The sequence below is a fragment of the Enhydra lutris genome, unplaced genomic scaffold, assembly GCF_002288905.1.
Source record: "Enhydra lutris kenyoni isolate GAN:26980312 unplaced genomic scaffold, ASM228890v2 scaffoldscaffold90, whole genome shotgun sequence".
NCBI lineage: Eukaryota > Metazoa > Chordata > Mammalia > Carnivora > Mustelidae > Enhydra > Enhydra lutris.
In genome coordinates, this window is record NW_019154174.1 from 4,260,380 (window position 1) to 4,283,683 (window position 23,304).

At 55.6% G+C, this 23,304-nt stretch overlaps 2 protein-coding genes across 5 annotated transcripts in view; one reads left to right on the forward strand and one right to left on the reverse strand.

Moving 5' to 3' along the window:
* The first annotated feature begins 7,743 nt into the window (after positions 1 to 7,743).
* On the forward strand, positions 7,744 to 22,416 carry LOC111162296 (lysine demethylase 8). Of its 3 annotated transcripts, XM_022526604.1 has the most exons (9): positions 7,744 to 8,451; positions 10,065 to 10,231; positions 10,900 to 11,032; positions 13,161 to 13,205; positions 18,027 to 18,176; positions 18,975 to 19,067; positions 20,959 to 21,260; positions 21,720 to 21,856; positions 22,354 to 22,416. In XM_022526604.1, the coding sequence occupies exons 1-8, from the start codon at positions 7,966 to 7,968 to the stop codon at positions 21,811 to 21,813; spliced, it is 1,470 nt and encodes a 489-aa protein (XP_022382312.1). In that variant the 5' UTR covers positions 7,744 to 7,965; the 3' UTR covers positions 21,814 to 21,856; positions 22,354 to 22,416. The 3 variants fall into 3 exon arrangements, with proteins under 3 accessions (XP_022382312.1, XP_022382313.1, XP_022382314.1); XM_022526606.1 differs by lacking the exons at positions 7,744 to 8,451; positions 22,354 to 22,416 and adding an exon at positions 8,474 to 9,849 and having other exon boundaries at positions 21,720 to 22,184; XM_022526605.1 differs by lacking the exons at positions 20,959 to 21,260; positions 21,720 to 21,856; positions 22,354 to 22,416 and adding an exon at positions 19,174 to 19,858.
* LOC111162297 (NSE1 homolog, SMC5-SMC6 complex component) overlaps positions 21,281 to 23,304 on the reverse strand; it is a 71,353-nt gene continuing 69,329 nt past the window's right edge. The window contains exon 9 of one of the 2 annotated variants that reach the window (XM_022526610.1): positions 21,281 to 21,532. The gene's annotated coding sequence lies outside the window, so the exon portion shown is untranslated. Of the gene's footprint in view, positions 21,533 to 22,293; positions 23,091 to 23,304 lie in introns of those variants that run through there. The other variant, XM_022526609.1, reaches the window with a different exon arrangement.

A 23,304-nucleotide genomic window follows, 5' to 3' on the forward strand; every position in this document is an offset into this window, starting at 1 on the left:
CTCTTTGAGGGCCTGTTCCATGTAGTACCTACGGCATGGCCCCTCCCCCAGAGGCTGTTTGCTATGGCAACTGTTTAAAAGGCAAAGGTTGGGGGCACCTGGGCGGCTCAGTCTTTGGGCCTCTGCCTTCAGCTCATGTCCTGATCCCAGGGTCCTGGGATCCAGCCCATGTCCAGCTCCCCGCTTGGCGGGAGGCCTGCTTCTTCCTCTCCCTCTCCCCTGCTTGTGTTCCCTCTCTCGCTCTGTCTCTCTTTCAAATAAATAAATAAAGTCTTTTTAAAAATTAAAAAAAAAAAAATAAAAGGCAAAGGTTCTGAGAAGCTGTCAGATTAAGATTGCTGCAAGATTACTCAGATAACGACCAGCCTGCTCCCTCCCCGTGCATCGCTGCTTCATGCTGCCAATAGACGGTCTTCTGGGAGGCTACTGGGTTTTGGTTTTTTTGTTTGTTTTTTATTTTCTAAGATTTTTAAGTAATTTTAAGATTTATTTTAAAATTTTATTAGTGTTCCAGGATTCATTGTCAATGCACCACACCCAGTGCTCCACGCAATACGGGCCCTCCTAACTCCCTCTCCTCCTCCCCTCCAAAACCCTCAGTTTGTTTCTCAGAGTCCACAGTCTCTCATGGTTCGTCTCCCTCTGATTTCCCCCAATTCAGTTTTCCCTTCCTTCTCCTAATGTCCTCCATGTTATTCCTTATGCTCCACAAATAAGTAAAACAATATAACTGACTTTCTCTTCTTCACTTCCTACACTCGGCATAATCTCCTCCAGCCCCGTCCATGTTGATACAAATGTTGGGTGTTCATCCTTTCTGATGGAGGCATCATACTCCATTGTATATATGGACCACATCTTCTTTATCCGTTCGTCCGTTGAAGGGCATCTTGGCTCTTTTCACAGTTTGGTGACTGTGGCCATTGCTGCTGTGAACACTGGGGTACAGATGGCCCTTCTTTTCCCTACCTCTGTATCTTTGGGGTAAATACCCAGTTGTGCAAATGCAGGGTCATAGAGTAGCTCTACTTTTAGTTTCTTAAGGAATCTCCACACTGTTTTCCAAAGTGGCTGCACCAACTTACATTCCCACCAATAGTGTAAGAGGGTTCCCCTTTCTCCACATCCTCTCCAACACTGTTGTTTACTGTCTTGTTAATTTTGGCCATTCTAACTGGTGTAAGGTGGTATCTCAATGTGGTTTTGATTTGAATCTCCCTGATGGCTAGTGATGATGAACATTTTTTCATGTGTCTGTTAGCCATTTGTATGTCTTTGGAGAAGTGTCTGTTCATGTCTTCTGACCATTTTTTTACATGATTATCTGTTGTTTTGATATTGAGTTTGAGGAGTTCTTTATAGATCTTGGATATCAGCCCTTTGTCTGTGCTGTCATTTGCAAATATCTTCTCCCATTCCGTGGGTTGTCTTTGTTTTGTTGACTGTTTCCTTTGCTGTGCAGAAGCTTTTTGTCTTGATGAAGTCCCAAAAGTTCATTTTATTTTTTGTTTCCTTTGCCTTTGGAGACCTATCTTGAAAGAAGTTGCTGTGGCTGATGTCAAAGAGGTTACTGTCTATGTTCTCCTCTAGGATTTTGATAGATTCCTGCCTCACGTTGAGGTCTTTTATCCATTTCGAGTTTATCTTTGTGTATGGTGTAAGAGAATGGTCGAGTTTCATTCTTCTACACATAGCTGTCCAATTTTCCCAGCACCATTTATTGAAGAGACTGCCTTTTTTCCACTGGACATTTTTCCCTGCTTTGTCGAAGATAATTTGACCATAGAGTTGAGGGTCCATCTCTGGGCTCTCTACTCTGTTCCACTGGTCTATGTGTCTGTATTTGTGCCAGTACCGTGCTGTCTTGGTGATCACAGCTTTGTAGTAAAGCTTGAAGTCAGGCAACGTGATGCCTCCAACTTTGTTTTTCTTTTTCAACATTTCCTTAGCAATTCGGGGTCTCTTCTGGTTCCATAAAAATTTTAGGATTGTTCCAGCACTTTGAAAAATGCCAGTGGAATTTTGATCAGGATGGCATTGAAAGTATAGATTGCCCTAGGCAATATAGACATTTTAACAATTTATTCTTCCAATCCATGAACATAGAATGCTTTTCCATCTTTTTGTGTCTTCTTCAGTTTCTTTCATGAGTGTTTTGTAGTTCCTCGAGTACAGATCCTTTATGTCTTTGGTTAGGTTTATTCCCAATTATCTTATGGTTCTTGGTGCTACAGTAAATGGAATCGATTCTCTAATTTCCCCTTCTGTATTTTCCTTGTTAGTGTATAAGAAAGCAACTGACTTCTGTGCGTTGATTTTGTATCTTGCCATGTTACTGAATTGCTGTATGAGTTCTAGTAGTTTGGGGGTGGAGTTCTTTGGGTTTTCCATATAAAGTATCATGTCATCTGCAAAGAGAGAGTTTGACTTCTTCTTTGCCAGTCTGAATACTTTTATTTCTCTTTGTTGTGTGATTGCTGTTGTTAGGACTTCTAATACTATGTTGAACAAGAGTGGTGAGAATGGGCATCCTTGTCTTGTTCCTGATCTCAAAGGGAAGCTGTCAGCTTTTCCCCATTGAGGATGATACTCGCTGTGGGTTTTTCACAGATGGAGTATATGAAGCTGAGGAATGTTCCCTCTATCCCTATACTTTGAAGCGTTTTAATCAGGAACGGATGCTGGATTTTGTCAAATGCTTTTTCTGCATCAATTGAGAGGACCATGTGGTTCTTCTCTCTTCTCTTATTGATTTGTTCTATCACATTGATTGATTTGCGAATGTTGAACCATCCTTGCATCCTACGGATAAATCCCATCTGGTCATGGTGGATAATCTTTTTTTTTTTTTTAAAGATTTTATTTATTTATTTGACAGACAGAGATCACGAGTAGGCAGAGAGGCAGGCAGAGAGAGAGGAAGAAACAGGCTCCCTACTGAGCAGAGGGCCTGATGTGGGGCTCGATCCCAGGACCCTGGGATCATGACCTGAGCCGAAGGCAGAGGCTTTAACCCACTGAGCCACCCAGGCGCCCCAATGTCCCAAATCTTTGTTCGTATCTGTAAAACCACACATCATGGGATTAGGAGGAATATGTTAGATGATGTACATAAAACATGGAGCATTGACACAGCATGTAGGAAAGTCCCTTCATTTTCCCTGAACTTTAGTTTCTTCATCAGCAAAAGAAGGGTGGGGTTGTGGGGAGAATGATCGCATGCTTCCATAACCACCTGACAGCTGTGGGAGGTACAGATCAGAGCAGAGGGAGAGGAAAGCTGGGCGAACTGTGCAATAGACAGCAGGCCTGAGAACAACCCTTACGTTAATTGCTGTAACTTGAGGACATTTCTGGAAAGAGGTACTTAAAACATAATGACACACAAGAAAGATGGGTCGTTTCCCTCCGTGAAGTGATGGGATTTTCTCATCCGTTAAGTGGGATTAATAATTCCTCCTTTACCGATTTTTCTGGACAAGCGACCTGGACTCCCGGCTTCATCTAGGTCTGGCTGGAGATAGCTCGCCTTCCCCTGGAAGACCACGGAAGGGGTGACCAGACAGCCTCAGTTTTAAATCTCTGCATGCCCTCTTCCCAGCCAAGTGCTTTGGTTAAGTCATTCAACTTCTCTGCTTTAGCTTCCTTAGCAGTGAAATGGGGATGATGATACTGTCTTCGAGTTTCTGTAAGAATTAAGAAGTGCCTGGGGCATACGGGGCTTATAGCCAATACTTTGTATGTTCTCAGCATCATGGGGCCAGTGTGAGATTTGGTGAGATTATCACACAGGACTGTCCGTATTCTACCTGCTGTTACTCATGAGCTGGGGAGAAATGAGCTAACTTGGAGCCCAGAGATAGGGTTGGGGCTGTCCCTCTTCACTTCCCTGTCATACACATTGGCGCTAAAGGAAGCCATGTGTTTTCCTTCCGTTCTGTTGTGTGAGTTACAGTTGAGTCCCAGGGTGTTAGGGAAATCCGGACCGGGGTGTTTATTAGTTATTTACTGCTGTATAACAAATCACCATAAACTGAGTTGCTTAAAACAATGTGTATTTATCAGTGTCTTTGGGTCAAGAGTCTGGTGTGTCGTAGATGGGTCCTCTGCATCAGGATCTCAAAAGGCTCCGATTATGGTGTCGGTCAGGACAACATCCTTATCGGTTCAGCTGGGCAAGGATCTAAACCCCTGTGATTGTCAGAACAATTCAGTTCCGAGGGCCTCGCTTCCTAGCTTGCTGTTGGCTCTAAGCCCCATCGTCTGTTTGCCATGTGGATCTCCAACATGGCCGCTTGCGTCACCAACGCACACAAGCCAGGAAGGCAGCAGGGAGTCTGCTAGTCGCAGAAGTTACCGTCTCGTGTATCCTGAGCAACGGGCATCCCATCACCTTTGCCATCTTAGGCCAGAAGGAAAAAAAAGAGCCACACATATCAAACTTGCACACCTGCTGGTTAGAAGCAAGTCGTGATGGTTTTCTCTTGCTGCTACGACAAATTACTTCAGACTTGGTGGCTTACGGTTCTCTGGGTTAGAGGTTCAACATGGGACTGACAGGGCTAAAATCAAGGTCTCGACAGGGCAGTATTCCTTTTTGGGAAGCTCCAGGGGAGAATCCATTTCCTTACCTTGTCCAGCTTCTAGAGGCTTCCACACCCCTCAGTTAGTGACACTCCGCCCCATCTTCAAAGCCAGCAACACTGCGTCTCTCTGACCCTTCTGCAGTCACCTCTCCCTCTTACTCAGACTTTAGCCAGGAAAGATTCTTCTAAGAGCTTTTATTAGGTTGGGCCCAACCACATCATCCAGGATGATCTTTCCATCTCAACGTCCCTGTTCCTGATGGCATTTGCAAAGGCCGTTATTCTGTCTACTCAGTGGTAGGTCCTGCCTGTGCTCAGGAGGAGGGAGTTGGAGAAGGGCGACAGTAACAGGAGGCAAGGACCACCAGGGAGCTGTGGCTCTCTCCCCGTCACTGGGTAGGAGGCACCTAATACAGTTTCGTCACAGGCAAGTTTTCTTTCTGGCCTCCACCACCCACCAGGGGATGCTGGGTGACGTGCCTTCTGTGGGCCAACTAGGGTTCTTTGTTAACCAAAGAAGCCAACCCGGGCTGCCATAAGGAAGAAGACGTTTCTCGGAGGGCCCCAGTGGGACCACAGAACGAATGGAAGGCTGGAAAGCTGCCCTTGGAAAAGAACAAGAAGGCAAGTGGCTGTGTGATCTAGGAATCGGGGACAATCTGTGACAAACGGGCCCTAGCAAGAACAGTCTGGTCCAGAAACAGCCAGTGGGAGACAACAAAGTGCCAACTGTCTCCACTCTAGTTGATCACAATGCAAGTCATTTTTGGCTGAAGAGGCATTCCAGCATGGGTCCATATGCCTGGTTGGGTGGCTCCTGTGGCTCTGTCATCCCCCTGGGCCTCGGAGTCCTTCCCTTCCAGCCGGTGGGTAGGGAAAGCATGGAGAACGCTCCAGGAGGTGTGTGCGGGCCAGACCTGGGAGTGGCTCTGTCACTGACATTCACGCTCGCTACCACTTGGTGGCATGGTCCCATCTCATTGTGAGGGAGACCTGGAGATGTCGTCTGTGTGCCCAGGAAGAACGAGGACTGGATTCTGGCGAGCTTGAAGCAAGGATGTCTTTGTAAATAAAGTTTTATTTGAACGCAACCATGCCCGTCCGTTTACCTACTGTACACGCTGCATGGGCAGGGCAGTGACATGGTGACTGTCCCGCCTGCCAGGCCTGAAAGGGGGAGACTCTGGCCTTCTACAGAAAGAATATTGAGCCCCAGTGTAGTGCAGTCTCTGCAGAAAGTACAATGGTCCCTGTTTCTTGGCATCCACGGAGATGGGGATGTAACGGCTGTTAGCCTTACCTAGTGTGTTGTAGCGCAGGTGAAAAAGGGATTGCGAGCAGTTAGGAATCCGGGACGACCTCCTTGCATGTTAGTACTTCTGCATTAGGGCTGGCCTGCCATCTGTATATAATGCCACCGAAAGCACCAACTGTGATATTTTTCCTTTCTCTGTGGGTTTATGTATTTCCACATCTCTTCCTGAGAAGTTGAGACCTCGTTCCTTTGGGAGTCTTCACTGAGTCCCTGCTGGGAGCCAGACTCAGGGAAATGAGACCTGTTCCTGCCCTGGAGAAGCCCCCCAGCTAGCACGGGAGAGACAGCCATGTAGGCTGGTATCTGGAGTCCATTTGGGAGAAGCACGGTTAAAGAAAGTCAAGAGCTGTTCCAGCACAAAATGCTGTCAGAGGGCGCTGGCGGGCTTCCCATACGGGGTCGTTGAGGGTGGACCTTAAAAGTCGGATGGGAGTTTGCCAGAGAGGCGGGGTGTCAGAGGCATTCCAGACAAGGACAGTATGTGATCCTCTCCGAGCAAACATTTATCTGGTACCCACGGCAAGCCTGGTCCTGTGCCAGGTCCACAATGTAGCCGTGACCCCAGACAGATGAGGGCCATGCCCGTAGAGTTTATGCCCAGCCAAGAAGGCTGCTGTGGAATCACGACACATGCGATGCCGTCACAAAGGACACGTGTGGGAACCTAGAAGGGAAGAAGTCTGTGTGGTCTCTCTGTCTTTGGAAAATAACTTTAGATAATTTTTTACTTTTATTTTTTTATCCTGTTTATTTATTTAAGATTTTTTTTTTTTTTTTTTTGACAGAGAGATCACAAGTAGGCAGAGAGAGAGGAGGACGTCAAGCTCCCCGCTGAGCAGAGAGCCCAATGCAGGGCTCGATCCCAGGACCCTGAGACCATGATCTGAGCTGAAGGCAGAGGCTTAACCCACTGAGCCACCCAGGCACCCCTTTTATCCCATTTTAATTTAATTATTATTAATTTATTTTTTCATCACGATACATGCACTACTCAGTCCCTATCCCCTGTTTCACCCATCCCTCCCTCTGGGAACCATCAGTTTGTTCTCTAGAGTTAAGAGTCCAGAGTCAAGAGAGTCAAGAGTTTCTTGGATTCTCTCCTCTCTCTCGGCTCGTTTGCTTTGTTTCTTAAATATCACAGGAGTGAGATCACATGATAATTGTCTTTCTCTGACTGATTTCCCTTGGCCAAAGCTCCTGCTAGTCATTGCAAATGGCAAGATCTCAATTTTTATGGTTGAATAATATTCTAACACACACACACACACACACACACATCACATCACATGTTCTTCATCCGTTCATCTATCAGTGGACACGTGGGCTGCTTCCATAGTTTGCCTGTTATAAAAATGCTGCAGTAATCCCAGGGTACACATATCCCTTTGAATTAGTGTTTTTTGTATTTTGGGGGGCAGATACCCAGGAATGCGGTTGCTGGGTGGTAGGGTAGTTCCATTTTTAATTTTTGGAGGAACCTCCATATTCTTTTCCATGGTGGCTGTACCAGTTTGCATTCCCACCAACATGGGTCTGGAAGACGGTTCCTCTTTCTCCTCATCCTCGCCCACACTTGTTTCTTGTGTTGTTGATTTTAACCGTTCTCACGGTTGGAGGTGAAATCTCACTGTGGTTTCAATTTGCCTTTCCCCGATGAGGCGGGCTATAGAGCATCTTTCCGTGTGTCTGCTGGCCATCTGGATGTCTTCTTTTGGGGAAATGACTGTTCATGTCTTCTGCCCATTTTGTAGTTGAATTATTTGTTTTTTGAGTGTTGAGTTGTGTCGGTTCCTTATATATTTTGGATACTAACCCTTTCTCGGGTATGTCATTTGCAAATATCTTCTCCCATTCAGTGGGTAGCGTTTTAATATATATTTTTAAACTCTCAGTGGTTGACGTCTTGGCCACTGGATGTCATCACAGATCAAGCTTCCCCCCACCCCAGTGTGATTTTATGAAAACCTACAAACGTACGTATTTAGGTGTGCAATTTGGTGTTTTGCCCTAATTGTTCTTTCTTCCCCCACCACCTTCATCAGGCTAGGCCGGCAGAGGGGCCCCATGGCTGAAGACAACCGAGAGCCCCTGGCAGGAGCCGGCGCTCTCCGGGAAGCCCTCTGGGCGCTCCTGCCCCCCACGAAAGAGGAGCTGGTGCCGGAGCTCGGGGAGAAGGTGGAGCTTGGCATGGCGCGGCTATTGCAGGAGGCCACTGAGCTGTTCTGCGGGGGCCGCCGGAGCGAGTGTCTGCAGGCCAGCGAGGCCATCCTGGACTACTCCTGGGAGAAGCTCAACACGGGCCCGTGGCGGGACGTCCACAAGGACTGGCGCCGCGTCTACGCCTTCGGCTGCCTGCTGAAGGCCGTGTGTCTGTGCGATGAGCCCGGGAACGCCCCCGCGGTGGCAGAGGCCCTCAAAGTCTGTGACATGGGCCTGCTGATGGGGGCGGCCATCCATGGGGACATCCTCATTAAAGTCGCTGCCATCCTCCAGGCACACCTCCCCTCAGGAAAGCGGCCCGGCCCAGCCCGGCAGCAGCCCGGCACGAAGGTATCTGGGTGGGGGTGTTGCCTGCCACACCTCACGCGCCCCCACAGCCCGCTTTTTTCTAGAAGGGAGGAGTCAGCTGTCCTCAGGGCCGAGGCCTGGCAGCATGCCGACCTCTGGCGGGAAAGAGCATCTCTGTGGATTTAGAAATGGAACGGCTTGGTCTGCTTTCTCGGTTTTTCCCCACCACGTTCTGCAAAAGCAGTGCCATTTCAGGAGAGACGGAGCGGAAGCCCTGCGGTCCCCGAGAGCAGCAGCTCAGAGGGCTCGTGTGGGCCCGCCTGCAGGCAGCCGTAGCCCACACCTTCCAGACGGTTCTCGGTCAGCTCGCTGAAGCACCACCCACTTTCCGGGCTGCCTCGCTCTCGGTGCTGCCTCCAGCTGCCTCCGGGCTCCGTGGCTGGTCGGTCCCGCCCGTGAGGGCCTGGCGTGGGTGGTTCCTGGTATTTGGGGGCACGAGGAACACGGCGCAGAGCTGAGGGCGGTGGCAGACAGCATTCAGGCCCCGGCGCTGGGTGCAGCCCTAACCTCTGGGCATGTGTGTTCGCCAGGAGGAAATAGGTCTGACGCAGGCGTGTGGGAACACAGTCCACCTCACCTGTGGGTTAAAAAGAAAAAAAAAGGCAAGAACAGGGAGACAGCCAGTTTTGGCTATGAAATCCTCAGGGGAGGTTTTCTGTGATACCCAGTGCTGCTGAGGACGCCAGGGGGCCATGGGCATGGTGTGTCGGTTGACCTTTCCGGGGGCAGGGCAGACCTGCCTATGCCCTCGGACCTAGGGTCTGCCCTTCCATTTCCCATGCCAAGTCTGTCCCAGGGGAGCATGGAGGTGGGCCCCATCCCCAAGGTGGTGCTCATGCGTGGGCAGCGTTGGGCAATGTGTGCAGCTGAGGGGGACGGTACGCTCCAGAAGGGCCCCTTCTCCAGGAGCCCGGGTTCTAGGAGGCTGTCGACGAGCGTCTTGTCTCACGTGGTGAGAAAGGAGGGCAGGCAGCGTCGCTCACACTGACAAGGGCAGGTGTGACAACCAAAGCGAGGGTGTACAGGCCGAGAACCAGGCCAACGGTTGGTTGGCCTTGTGCCCGGCCTGCGGGGTGATCCTGGGCACTCTGCCTGGGGGGGGCTCCTCTCTGAGTAACATGACAGATGAGGAAACTGAGGCTGGAGAGAGTGACTTGCTCAGGGCATCCAGCCGGCTGGCGGCTGAGGCAGTTCTGGTGCGGCCACTCCCACTGGCTCGCCGGGATGGAGACCTGCTTCAGCTGGGGGGCTCGTCTCCGCGTGTCCCTGCCGGGGCAGTGGAACCTGGGCCAGGAGCACGTGGTCACGGGAAAGAGTCCTCGGACACCAGACGGCGTTTGGGATGGTGACTTTTCCTCTCGTGGAGTTTCGGTGAAAGCCGTGCGTTCCTTTTCTGATCGAACGGACACTTGAGCTGGTAAAGAGAAAAGTCTGGGTGTTGCCAGAATGAGCAGGAGGAGGCGCAGGGACAGCGCGGGCCCCTGGTGCTGCCGTCATCAGTGACAGGGAAGCTATCCCGCTGGGGACGTGGATGTCCAGCGCCTGTAGTGTTAACTTCTCCGCGCTTGTTTCCACTGTGTTTGGATTTTAATCAGAAAGCGAGGAACGACGGTGTTCCAGTTCCAGATGTGGCATCAGAGAGACCGGTCCCCCGGCTTCGCTGTCCGTCCCTCCAGCATTTCAGGAAGCAATTTCTGGCTCCCGGGAGGCCTGTGATCCTGGAAGGTGTGGTGGACCAGTGGCCGTGCATGACCAAGTGGAGGTGAGTGGCTCTGCCCCTCTGCAGCCCCCACTCCTGGGTGCCTCCCTGCGTCCCAGGGACATGCAGCCTCGCACGCATGTCCCGACCGTCCACTGGGCAGTGGCCGACGTGCCGCAGCTGCGAGAAGGAGCAGGGGTTTCTGAGAGTGGGGGATCGGGTCCGCGATCTCCCATGGGGTTTGGAGGGAGTAGTTCCCACCAAGGCTGTGTGAAGAGTTGTGGCTGCAAATGTTCATGATGAGTTTTACTATGGACCTGCCACCCGATCGGCGCGTGCCGTGTTTTCTTTCTGTCCTCCCCAGTTCCCATCAAATAGGACAGGTACGGTCATCACCCCAGCTTACAAGCGTGGTGAATAAATAACTTCCTGGAGGTCCCCGGCCGGTGATGGGCAGGCCAGGCCCCCTTCAGCTCAGACGCCAGCACCCCCGCCATGCTGTCTGCTGTTTGCTCAGAGGTTTCTCTGTTCAGAGACCAGGGAAGCAGAGAGAGAACTGGGAGGCTGTTGGCCAGCAGGGCAGTAGAACCGCCCAGCCAGAGCCTCGGCAAACCAGCCTCCGTGAAGAAGGGGTCACAGCAGTCTCTCCCTGTAGGGTGGACACCAGAGGAGGCCAGAATGGCCGAGTGCCCAGCAGGTCTTAGGCAAAGCCACACGTATCTGTCTCCTAGTCTGGAGTATATCCAGGAAGTTGCCGGCTGTCGAACTGTCCCAGTGGAAGTCGGTTCCAGGTACACAGATGAAGAATGGTCGCAGACTCTCATGACGGTCAACGAGTTCATCAGCAAATACATCCGGGATGAGGTATGTCGTCGTGCCTCCTCGCCTCAGCGCTTCCCAGATGTCCCGGCGCTGCAGTCCAAGGATTTGGAGGGGCTGGTGGGGGGCCCAGAGCTGGACGCTGACTCATTTCAGCTCCTTTTTTTTTTCCCCCTGGTACAATTCAGTGGTGTTTTTTTTTTTTTTTAAATTGTCTTTGTAAGATTTTGCAACCATCACCACCAATTCCAGAACATTCTCATCACTCCCCCAAGAAACGGTGTAGCCATGAGCGTCACTTCCTCTTCCACCCTCCCCCATCCGCAGACAACCGCTAACCTGCTTTATGTTTCCGTGGATTTCCCAATTCTAGACTTGGCGTAGAAGCGGACTTGGACAGCATGTGGCCTTCTATGTCTGGCTGCTGTCAGCTCCGCACTCTTAGGGTTCCCTACTGTGGCTGTCCCGGGCCGTGGACACACCACACTTTATCGCCAGCTGATGGCCGTTCAGGTGGCCTACGTTGGCTGGTGTGAAGATCGCCACTGGACACGTTCCCGTCCAGTTTCTGTGTGGACGTCTGTTTTCGTTCCTCTCGGGTGTATACCAGATACGGAATCGCTGAGTCACACGGTGACTCTGTGACCATTTTGAGGAACTGCCAGAGGGTTTCCAAAAGCAGGTCTATTGTGTTATCGTATCACATTGGTCGCAGTGAGGGCCGGGGCTGGCCTCCCCTTCCTGAGGCCCGGGCGGCTGGGAACATAGCCCTTGTGCCCTGGAGCTCCCGAACCGTTCCTCTGGGCTTGGGGGGGAAGCCCACACACGGCACACAGACCTGGATGTCCACCCAGCCTCCGCAGTCGTGGCCGCCCCTCCTGGCCCGGAGAGCAGAGTCCTTCCCGAGGTCGGGGAATTCCGAATCCACGGTCTGCGACTGTTCCCCACACTTCCCGCAACCCACACCCGAGGCAGCCTCAGCCCCAGCCCCTGGAGAGTTCAGATTCCGTTTCATCATGGGTCTGCTGCAGTGCAAGGGTCCCTGGGGGTGGCCACGTTGGCTGACGGTCTGAAACACGGAAGAGTAACACAGAAAGCTCTGAGCGCAGCATGGTCGGCGCCCAGCTAACCTGACCTCATCTTTGGGCCAGAATCTCCGTGAGAGCAGAGATCCCACAGATGGGCCCTGCCCACCCGGGAGGCCTGGGTCTGGCTTTGTTATGACTTATGGAGTCGTCAGGAAGAGAAGGGAGTGAGGGAGAGGGCTGGAAGCACAGAGTCTCGAGGGATTCTAGAGCGAGGCCTCACATGCTGTGAGCCTCTGAGCCCATGAGACCTGGGCCGGCTGCGCTCTAGCTGTGGCTGGGGGGAGCGGGGCCAGCCTCCCGCGGGCTCCAGCCCCCAGTGACCCTGCCAGAGCCCACACCACCCCCCGAGAGGGCCTGAAGCCTTGTGGAGCCCGGTTTGTAAGGCAGCGATCTTTCCATCCGTCTCATGGTGGAAATGTTCACAAAACGCTCGTCTACCAGGAGTGCGGGCTGGGAGGTAGGAAATGGCTACTCAGTTGTGCTGGGAAGACAGTCGGTGGTTAATTTGGGGAAAATAAGTGGGCAGAAGCTATTAGAATTTAAAATACACACAGTCCTTGACTCAGTTGTTCTATTTTGGGGAGGACATATAAATACAAGGACCAGAATATTGGGCTGTTCGCGGAAACACTGGCTAAGGAACTTGACTGCCCAGCAGCTGGGGTGGTTGAATTATTGAGGCGTCCTACCTGCAAAGTGTTTGTCAAAAAAAAGTACAGACTCACCTGAGCAGCTGTTCGTGGGGTTGTCATTAAGTGGAGCGAACATTTCAAAGTAATAATAGGATACGATTCCATTTTTATTTATAAAAGAAATCCTCAGTGGGGAGAAGGCAACAGAGCCCGGGGCCAGTCCCTACAGAGGCAGCCCCAGATCCTGAGCCTCCCCAAGGCCCAGCCCTGACTGCGAGGGGCAAAGAGGGGACCAAGTGGGGACAGGACACAGTGGAGGGCTGTTGCCAGCTGGTGGCCCGCGGCTGGGGTGCGCCAGACCCGGGAGCTAGTGGGACAGCAGCCCCCGAGGCTGCTCCTTACGACTCACCAGGTTTTTTCTGTGTCACTTCCGGTTTCTCTTCTGTGGATTAGTCGAGGGACGTCGGGTACCTCGCGCAGCACCAGCTCTTTGACCAGGTAAGGCTGAGACCACGCTCCTCTGTCCTCGACCCTGACATGTTCTTCCACCTCCCTGCCTGGGCTTCAAGCCCAGAAGGCAGGAAAGGCTCTAGCAGCCTTGTGGGCCACCTACGGGGGTGGCATCCACGTCCCCCTCACCAGCGCGCAGCAGGTGGTGAGCAGGAAACTGGCTGTGCTGACCCCAGGGCCACAAGCCTGGGGGGCGGGGGAGGAGGAGGGGAGGGAGGCCATGGTGACGGAAGGAGGGGGCCCCATCGGGTAGAGCCAGGAGTCGGAGCAGGTGTGGCCGGACCCGGAGGAAGGGTCCTGGGCAGCCAGGTGAGGGCGGCAGGCTCTGACCTGAACCAGAAAGAGCAGGTCGCTGCTGTCCTTGACTGTGGGTTTTCTCGGGGCTGGGGGGCAGGGAATCCTGGCACCATCCTTTTACCCCATCTCCGTTGTCTGCTCACGAGGCCGTCTCCCCACGGCTGGGCTGGCATGCTCCTGGCAGGGGCTGGGTTTGGTTCCTCTGGGTCCCCAGCCCTGCTTGGCCAGACTGAAGACCCTTAGGACAGACTGGCCAAAGGCTGTCAGCGGAGGGGGTCTCGGGCTGGGGTGGAGGAGGAGTAGGGTGCACCCAGGCTGGAGGACGTTGCAGGGAGAGGCCCCCTGTGCAGCGAGGCTTGGGGGCGCAGTCTGGAGCAGGCCTCGTGTGCTGGGTGCGTCTGCTGGCCTGGGAGGGTGCGTTCAGAAGAGCAGAGCTAGAAGGCGAAGAGGGAGGCTGGGCCTCCACATGGGCGAGCCTTGAAGGCCAGACCAAGACCTCGGATTTATCTGCAAGACAGTGGGGAGCCCTAAGAGGTTTCGGAGCAGGAGGGTCCGAGGAAGAGGAGGTATTGTGGGGAGATCCGTCAGGAGAGCCGGGTGGCTGTGAGGGAGGGAGCCTGGAGGCAGAAGTCCTGTGCCAGCTCCTCCCTCATGGTCCGCCTGAAGAAGGGAGCATCCCACGGTGGTCCCACCGGCGTCCCTCAGCGCCCTGGGAGGGATGGAAATGCAGGCTCGGTCCCAGCCCCCACCCTGGCGCCCAGTGAGGAGGGGCACTCACGACGCGGTGGTGGGACCCCAGGGGCTGCCTGGCGGTGAGAAAGCGAGGGTGTGCCGTGGACAGAGGGAGCCCCACTCCCGTGGAGACAGGAAGAAGTGCCTCAGAAGGTGAACAGCTCTTGGGGGTGGTCCCACGGCGTGTGGTTCTTTCCTTCTCTTCTCTGCAGTTTGCAGTACATACACTCACCATTGCCAGAAAACATAGACTTTATTTTTAAACGTAGACGCAACAAAGTAAAGTAGAACCCGATTGCCTTCGCATGTTCAGAGCCGTCTGGTTAGGCTGAAATAATCTGATGGCTTATCCTGGGGAGGCCATCGGACTGTTTCCTTCCGTCCACCCCCCTGCCCGGGCCTGCGATCACTTCACTCTCTCCTGGGAGCGGGGGCCAGAAGGCTATACCCCTTCCAGGCTGGGCTTCCTCGTGAGCCCCTCTGTACCCTGCCCTGGGTCCGGCCCTGCGGGGGGACGGGGTAACAGTCACGTGTCCCAGTGGACCTGAAATCCAAGTACGGCGGCTGGTGACGAGCACCCCCAGGAGAACAGGGCCGCCTTGTGGAAGAGGCTGGGCGGGAAGGAGGACTGTTGAGAGCCGATGGGTCTCCAGGAGGTGAGACTTCAGTGGTGACCTCCAAGACCAGCAGCCTCCAGCCACGGGGCAGACCTTTTGCCCATTTTGTACTGGGTTGCTTGCCTTTTGAGTGTTACGAGTTCTCTGTACACGTTCTGGGGATAAGCTAGTTGTCCACTGTAAGCGCCATATTTTCACGCCTGTCCTTAACTCTTATTTTGTCTTGAGACGAGGGGGGCCTGCCAGCCGGGGAGGGGGAGCAGCAGGAACGGACTTACCACTTGAGCGGGGCTGGAGCCGAGCGCCCGGCGGGAGGGAAGGAGCAGGCGGGCTGGAAGAGGAAGGACGGTCATCTTCACGCACGGGGCAGCGTGGGAGGACTGGAGTGTTTCTCAGGACTGGACGGGAGGCCCCGGCCCAGAGGGGAGTGGAAGGTGGGCGGGTGGGGAAGCGGGAGCCACCCTGGAGGCTGCTGCCGTAGCCCAGGGAGAGCTGACACCCCTGAGGTGGATAGATGGGGATGGGAGCCTGGTCGGCTCCTGCACGCAGGTGGCTGGGCGAGGCTGGGGGAGCAGGAGCAATCTAGGAAAACTCTAGATTTGAGACCCGAGTGTCCATTCAGTGGAGCCAAGGGTGATGTGTCAGTCGGGCCAGAGCCGCCGTGGTGGGGCCCAGCAGGGCAACACTTGGCCTGGGTGAGGACAGGGTTATGCCCCGAAGGGGGAAGATCTGGGTCAGTCGGCCCGAACCACAGCCAAGGGGGAGCTGGGGCGTGAGTGTGCTGTGTCGGCCCCTTGACCGGGGCTGCTCTCCTTGCCTGTCCTGACAGGGGACCCACATCCGGTTGGGGCCGTGCCAGCCTCCAGGAGCCTGCGCACCCGAAATTAAAGGGGCCGGAGCGGGTGGGGGCAGGGTGCACTGAGCTCTTCCCCAGGCCTCCCGAATTAGGATCCTGCCTCCTGCCCTCTCCCAAGGAAAGGGCAGTCTGAGCCAGCAGGCCCCTACTGTGCCATCCCAAGTGACCAGCCTGTCCCCCCAACCACAGTCACACCTCCCGGGGGCCCTGTGAAGCCCCAGGTAAACTCGCCTCCCTTTTCCATTTGACTAGAACAGGGGGAAGCAGTTTTAGAAGCAGAAGGCAAAGTGCCTGATTGTTTTTAAGATGAACCAAGACCTTGAAGACATTTTGTCTTCTGCAGGACCTGGGTCTTTCTCTTGGGTTCCCAGAGGTGTGTCTTCCCTCTGCTGCCCAGAGTGCCACTTGGCAGGTCCTGCACTGCTTTCTGGGGCCTTCTCTGCCTCCACGACGCTCAGTGGCTCCCATCCAAAACCTCTTGCCCAAAAACCTCTTACTGACTCTTCTCCCAGGGACCCCATGTTGTGGAAGATCACGGTCACCACACTAGGCCTTCCTCTAATTATCGGCCACATAGTGGGAGCATCCCTTCTCTTGGGGGGAGTCTCTGAATCCGTGGCCAGTGGCTCTGATTACACCATTTGATCAACCAGTCACGGTCCAGAAATCCTGATGATGTCATCAGGGACCAATCAGCTTCTGAGCATTCCACAGGGCCGGGGTCAGTGTCCTCCCAGCAGGAAGCAGCCATGTGTGACAGAGCCTGGTGGTGATGGAGAAGCAGGACGTTCCCAGAGGCCTTTGGGGTCTCCTGCCACTCCCCCACCCCGTCCAACAGGGGACGCCAGATTGGGAACTTGTACGTCAGCCCAGAGCAGTGGACACAGACGCATTCCTCTCTTTCTGCCCAGGCTGTTTGAGACAGAGCAGCCTGAGGTCCCTGCAGGGAAAACACTCCAGCCATTCCTAAGGATCGATCAGTGGCTTCTGGGCCAGCACCCTGAACTTGGGGCAGCTATGACCGAAAGATTGGCAAAAGTCTGCCTGCAGCTGCTCCTTCAGGGAGACGCCCTCGCAAAATCCCTGAGGAAGGTAGCAGAGGGGTCCCCCCTGCCCCCTTGCCACCCAATAGGGACCAGACTTTGGTTTCTGTGCGTTTTCCCCGAGCCTCCGAGCCACCCGCTCCCACAATAGGCAGTCTTTGAGGTTTGGGGCTGCATGGGGTCGTGGGGGCCTGGCATCTGGGGGAGAGAACCGGCGTCTGACGGTGAGGAAACAGTTCCCAGGCCAGCCTTGAGGGCCCAGCCGGGGCTGCACCCAGTGGAGCCATCCCACAGCCCCCTCGGGGTGTCTGGACCCCTCACCAGCCCGGATCGGGGGTGCTGGGGTCCCCTCTGCTGGGTGGGGAGGATGCAGGACTAGAAGAAGTCTCCAGAGGGGATTACACACTGACTGAAAGCCCCTCTTGTCGGCAGGTCGGGGACAGCGGTCTGCCTTGTATCGAACAACTTCTATGTAGTGTCTGGGTTTTGCTCTTTGATTACTTGTGTAGCTTACATACTGGGATCCTTATTTTTCCTTGTTATCTCGTGCAAGCTCTCCACAGTAACCCTCACGTACTGCAGTGCGGGAGTTTCTCCCTTTATTGGCCTTTGTATTCGTGAACGTGTTCAAAATGCACACGGGGTGACCGCTTTCTCCTTAGTCCATTTTGGAAAAAATCTCCCTTTCCAGAGATTTGATAAATACCCAACCCCACTTTCTTTCTGGTTTTTCCTTCATTTGATTTTTCAAAAACGTGGCACTTGGCAGAACGTTGCGAGCTGGCGTATTTTTAGGTGCAGAACAGTTTTATCAGGTTTTCAAAAAGGAAACGAAGGTAAAACGCACATGACAGGGAGACAAATCTGGAAATAAAATTATATACAAGTCTTTCCTAAGGATTATATATTTATTTTTCTTTCTTTGAAAAAAAAATTGTATTTATTTGAGAGAGAGAGAATGAGCTCGCTTAGGGGGAGGAGCGGAGGGAGAGGGACAGGTACGGAGCCCAGCATGGGGCCTGATCTCATGAGATCACAGCCCGAGCCGAAATCAAGAGTCAGATGCTCAACCGGCTGAGCCACGCAGGTGCCCTCGTGTATTTATTTTTTCAGTTGGTTTTTCAGTTTCCCCAAAGTAACATGCAGACGCGGTCATATTGTCACGTGAAAGGGCAGTGTGTGTCCCATGAGATGGTCCGTTGACTTTGGGGCTGGTGCGTCCCTGGCCAGGGCTCGGCCCCCACATGTGCTCTGACCCCCACAGATCCCGGAGCTGAAGCGGGACATCAGTATCCCCGACTACTGCTGCCTGGGCGACGGGGAGGAGGACGAGATCACCATTAATGCCTGGTTTGGTCCCCGGGGAACAGTGTCCCCCCTTCATCAGGACCCTCAGCAGAACTTCCTGGTCCAGGTGGGAGTCGCTCCAGAGTGTCGGCCTCCCCCAGCCCAGCCCTGCGCGGCCTGGCCCCGTTATCCATGTTTAAACACCAGAGACAGGTGTAGACAGAAGTGAAAACAGAGAGATGGTACCAGGCTCCCTGTGGGGCCCTCCTTCCGGCAGGGGCTGCTTCCAGGTGTGGTTCTGGGACCAACAGCCCCTGGGATCGGGCAGAGCAGGGCCGGAGAGCCCTATCGGGACAGAGCAAGTGCCCTCACAGTGCCTGTCCTCTGCCCTCCCCACCCACCACCCCCGCCCCGCCCGCCATCCATCAGAACCAGGCTGGTTTCTCCTGCCAGCACCTCTCCTCAGATAAGCCGCTGGGTGGTGTCCTGAGACCCAGACGGAGTGGGTGTGTGTGTGTTTACTGCAAGGGAAGGGGCACCTGTTGTAAAACCATCTTTTTTTGTAGGCAGAGAGGTTTAACAGATGAGAACATTTTTCTAGCCCAGAGGCACTAGAATGGCTGAGAGCCAGGGCCCCAGATCCACTGCTTGGCGTGAACGCCAGCCCTGTCACCTATCAGCTTGGTGACCTTGGGCTGCTCGGCTAACCTCCCTGGTTATTGATCCGTAATTTATTTCGAGGCTAAACCTATGCTTGGCCTGGAACGGGGGCAGGGATGGGGCAGTCTGGGTGCAGGGAACAGCACATCGAAAGGCACAGAGAGGTGTAGGAGGCTGGTGTGTTCAGGGACCTGCGGTCAGTGGGGCGGGGGGGCAGCCGTGACACTCGGGGCAGCAGCAGAGTGACCAGTGACTGTCTCCCCAGGTGATCGGCAGGAAGTACATCCGGCTGTATTCCCCACAGGAGTCAGAGGCTTTATACCCGCACGAGACGCACCTTCTTCATAACACGAGCCAGGTGGGTGCTCGGAGGCCCCGCGTGTGTCGCTGCAGGTCCTCCCCGCCCCCCACCTACCCCCTCCTCGGAGACCAGGCAGGTGACAGACAGGTTGGGTTTTCTTCAGGTTGACGTGGAGAATCCCGACCTGGAAAGGTTTCCCAGGTTTGCTGAGGCCCCGTTCCTGTCCTGCGTCCTGTCTCCCGGAGAGGTCCTGTTTATCCCGGTTCAGTACTGGCATTACGTGCGGGCTCTGGACTTGAGCTTCTCGGTCAGCTTCTGGTGGTCGTAGCCAGGGTCCGAGGATCTGAGACACATTCCCTGCTCTACCCCTGGTCCGGCGCTGGCTCCCGCATCTAGAGACAAGCCAGACTTGGCCTGTGCCGGAGCCTTCACTGGAGACCCGTCTGGGCACTGGACAGACACAGGGTGAGGGCGTGGCAAGGCGCAGGCTCCAGGCCAGTGTGCAGCAGAGGCCGGTGGGTGAGACCCCAGAAGGACGTTCCAGGCCAACACTCCACCCGGAGACCCTGGGCATCATGCGGCCTGAGGCTCTGGGGCCACGGGCCGGCTGTGTGCGCAGCTGTAGAGGGTGGGCTCTGAGGTCAGCTGCCTGGACTGAGACCCCGCCCCCAGCTTCCCTGCTGTGGAAGAGTTGGGATACTTCACTGTGTGTGCGTCTCCGTGTGGAAAACAGGGCAGCTCGAGCACTTGCCACGGAAAGTTCGAGAGACGGTGCACGGACAGAGCCCGGGCGGGTCTGTGAGCATTAGCTGCTGTCTGAGCTTAATAATTACTGTGATTGCCACCGACTTGTTTGTCCTGTTTGGCCTGACAGGACAGCCCCAGCCCACAGACTCTGGAGGGGGCGCCGGGCAGGCCGAGGCTCAGCCCAGCCCTGCTGGCTGTGGCGGCGGGGAGTCTGGGGAGGTTTCTGTTGTCCCTGTGCGCGCACGGCCTGACCCACAGCCGTGGCCATCTCCTAGCCTGCGTTTTCAACTGCGCCCCCTCCCGGCAGCCAGTCCCCACGTCATGAAACCACCCTCCGTGGCCCCCAGGACCCCCCTCCTGCCCATCAGTCTCATTCATTCCCCCCTCACAGACAAAGCCTTCGCCCAGGGGAGCGGGTGCCCTGCAGGTTAGCTCCACGTCCCTGCAGCGCCAGCGCCCACAGTCTCCAAGGTCCCAGGGAAGATTCTGGCAGGTGGGGAACCAGTGAGGTGCGATCGGGGCCTGGCTGGCACGTGCCCCCCTGGGTAACCAAGAGCAGGGCAGGGAGGCATCAGCAGCGGCTGGAAGTCTAGCCGCCCACGTCCTCCGCAGCAGCCAGGGCCTCTGAACTTCATCACAGGGGGCTGGGGGCTCCACGGTTTGGAGCAGGGGGACCGTCCGTGCATGCAGTAGGTGGGCTGTTGGCAGATGAGGGGGAGTCCGACACCTGAGGGGAGACCGTGGAGCGGATGTGGAATGAGGTCAGGGTGCGGCAGGGGCACTGGGGACAGTGGCAAAGGCCAGCTCTTTGGGAAGCGAAACGGCGGGCTCTCTGCAGAGACTGCTTGTTCCCTTCTCAGGCGTTATTAATAGTTCTTTGTCTAATTTTTCAGATGAAGAATTTATACCACATATTAACACCCCTAAAGGTAGCAGGGCATAAGATAGGAGCCCCTGCGTCTGGCACGCTGGCCGTCGAAGGGGAGTGGGCCATAACTCAGGGGGTCTGCCTGTATCACTCACAGCACCCCCCCAACCTAAGGGTGGCTGTGTGGCTCCAGCCTCCACGATCCATCTCTCCCGCCTGGTGGCCCCACTCATGCCCTACGCCGCCATTCTCATCCACTGGGGGGACAAGAGGACATGGTCATTAACACATGACATGGAGGCCTGGCTGCCTCCAGCAAATGTCCCTTGTCAGGTGAGAAGATGGCAACAGCCGAGATCTTCATGTGCCCTCTGTGCCGGGCTGCAAGGCCACCAGCAACCACGGCGAGCCAGAGGGCTGGCTTCAGCTCGGAGGAGTGTGGACTTGAGTCCGCTTGGAAAACGAGTTATCTCCGGCCATTCGCCGAGCCAAGGTGGGGTGAGCACGGGGCCACCGTCCCCCACCCGCCCCAGCTGCAGAGGCCTGCCTGGGGCCCAGTCTGATGCAGGCACGTGTGGCCTCCAGCCGGACGCAGCCCTGCCCTGGCATCCGGAGAGGAGGGACATTGCCGTAAGGTACAGATCATGGCGAGGGCTGTGAAGGGACCAGAATTGGGGGGACCGGGGACAGGACTTAGCACAGACAACATCTGCCGGAGTAACCAGGAGGCCAGAACCAGTCACGAGGGTTGAGGTGGAGCAGCAGGTGCAGCAGTCCTGGGGCAGGAAGGCTCTGGAGCTGGGGGAGCACAGGGAGCCCGAGACTGCACCAGCAGTGGGAGGGATGAGGGCGTGGAGCCAGGGAGATGGGTCTGCGAGCTGCTGTGAGGAGGGACAGAAGGATGAGCCTGGAAAGTGGAACAGCCGTGAGTGTTACTTGTCCCATCAGTTCCCAGAAGGACCAAGTCAGGAGTGTCAGCAGGGAGCAGAGCGGGGATGACAGCCGGGCAGGGAGGCGGGCAGTGGCCCGATCCCAAAAGCCTCGAGCACCAGACACGGTCTTCAGAATTGCGTTCTGAATTGAGGTTCTGTCAGGTGCTGTCAAGGAGTCCTCGGGAAGTTCACGTTGCGATCAACACAGGGAGACGGAGACGCTGGCAGGCCCGTGTCCCCAGGGGCCGAGTGCTAAGAGCTTCTGGAGTCACAGCTAAGGACTCCCCTGGGCCTGCATGGTATGACCCTGCCCCTCCTCGATGGCCAGACCTGGCTGGTCAGGCAGGAAGTGGGCTGTAGGAACCCTCGGGGCCCTCCCAAACCCCCAGCTCCAAGGTTCATCCTTTTTCCGACTTTCCTGCCTTCCTGTCACCTCTGCAGGCTTCCTCGTACTCCTGAGAAAGCCCTTCTCTGGTTAAGCCAGTGGGGATGCTTTCCATTGCCTACCTGACACTACTGACCTCCCCACGCAGCCGGGGGGCACCCGTGGGGCTCTCTGGGTGGGCTGCGCTGGGAGCTCCAGCTGGAAGCATCCTCACAGCCTGGGAGCTGTGCGATGAGACCCACCCGAGGCCAGGAGGGCCAGCCTCCCCCCAGCCGGCACCATTTCACGTTCTAGATGCTAGACACCCCCTGTGCCTGGGCTTGTGGAACGGACCACGGGTGGAGGCCCCCCGCCCATGTGGTGCACAGTCCATTCCCCGTTTGCCTGATAAGAGCATCTGGTTCTCTTCAGGAGATAACTGTGGCCCCGGGGCAAGCCCCAATTTGCCAGCGCCAGCTGGACTGTCGCATCCCCACCTCCGTAAGTAGCCGGAGGGCGCCGTGTGCTGGGGCAGGCGAGCCGGGTTCACGATACGCGCCGCGCCCTCTTCCTCCCGACACTGGGCGTTGGTGTGCGAGGCCCGGAAGGAGGGTCAGCGGGAAGAAAGTGGCTGGATCTCCCGGGAGACTGTGAGCACAAGGCCCGCTCCGTGAAAATACAGCAGAGGCAGTGGTGTGGAGGCCTGGTGACCTCACCCGGACCCGCCGGCTCAAGCCTCTCCCGCAGGACCCCTTGTTTTAGCCAGACTGGGTTGGGCTGACTGATCCGGGTGGAAGAGACAGAGACGGGAGTCAGGAGTGTGGCAGGTGCACTGAGCAGAGACGTGTGGGGAAACGGGGACCGAGGTCTGGAAGCTGTGACAAGATCCAGAGAGCGGCTGGGGAGCAGGCCAATGGCGGGAAACCAGGGAAAGTGTTTGGGCTGAGGGCACATGTGCAAGGCCTCAGCGGCCAGGAACAGAGGGCACTTTCGGAACGGCAGGAAACACCATGGGGGGAGAAACAGGCTGGGGGATCGGTGAGATGGGCCTCAGCACTGGCCCCGGAGTCTTTGGTCTGAGGCAGGCGCACCACACTGACGGAGTTGGGGGCAGATCGCCGCGGTGGAAAAACCCGGATCCGGCAGGCCGGCCACAGCCAGGAGCAGAGCTGGCGGAAGAGGCAGGGCGCTTGGACAGGGTTTGGGGGCTGGCTCGATGCAGGGGAGCCGGGGTGGAGGCATCTGGGCCGAAGGATGGCTGACGGTGGGGCTGCCCGTCGCCAGGCAGGGTGGAGGAACCCTGTGAGGAGAGCAGCCCCCAGCCATCAGGCAAGCTGCCTCTTGGGCCAGAGGGTCTGGGCTGTGGGAGGCTGGGGAGGGCCG

Coding starts and splice junctions, on each gene's coding strand:
- LOC111162296 (XM_022526604.1), top strand. CDS start 7,966: ATGGCTGAAGACAACCGAGAGCCCCTGGCAGGAGCCGGCGCTCTCCGG. Junction 19,068..20,958: donor TTCTTCATAACACGAGCCAG/GTGGGTGCTCGG, acceptor GTCCCTTGTCAG/GTGAGAAGATGGCAACAGCC. Junction 21,261..21,719: donor AGGAGGGACATTGCCGTAAG/GTACAGATCATG, acceptor AGGTTCTGTCAG/GTGCTGTCAAGGAGTCCTCG.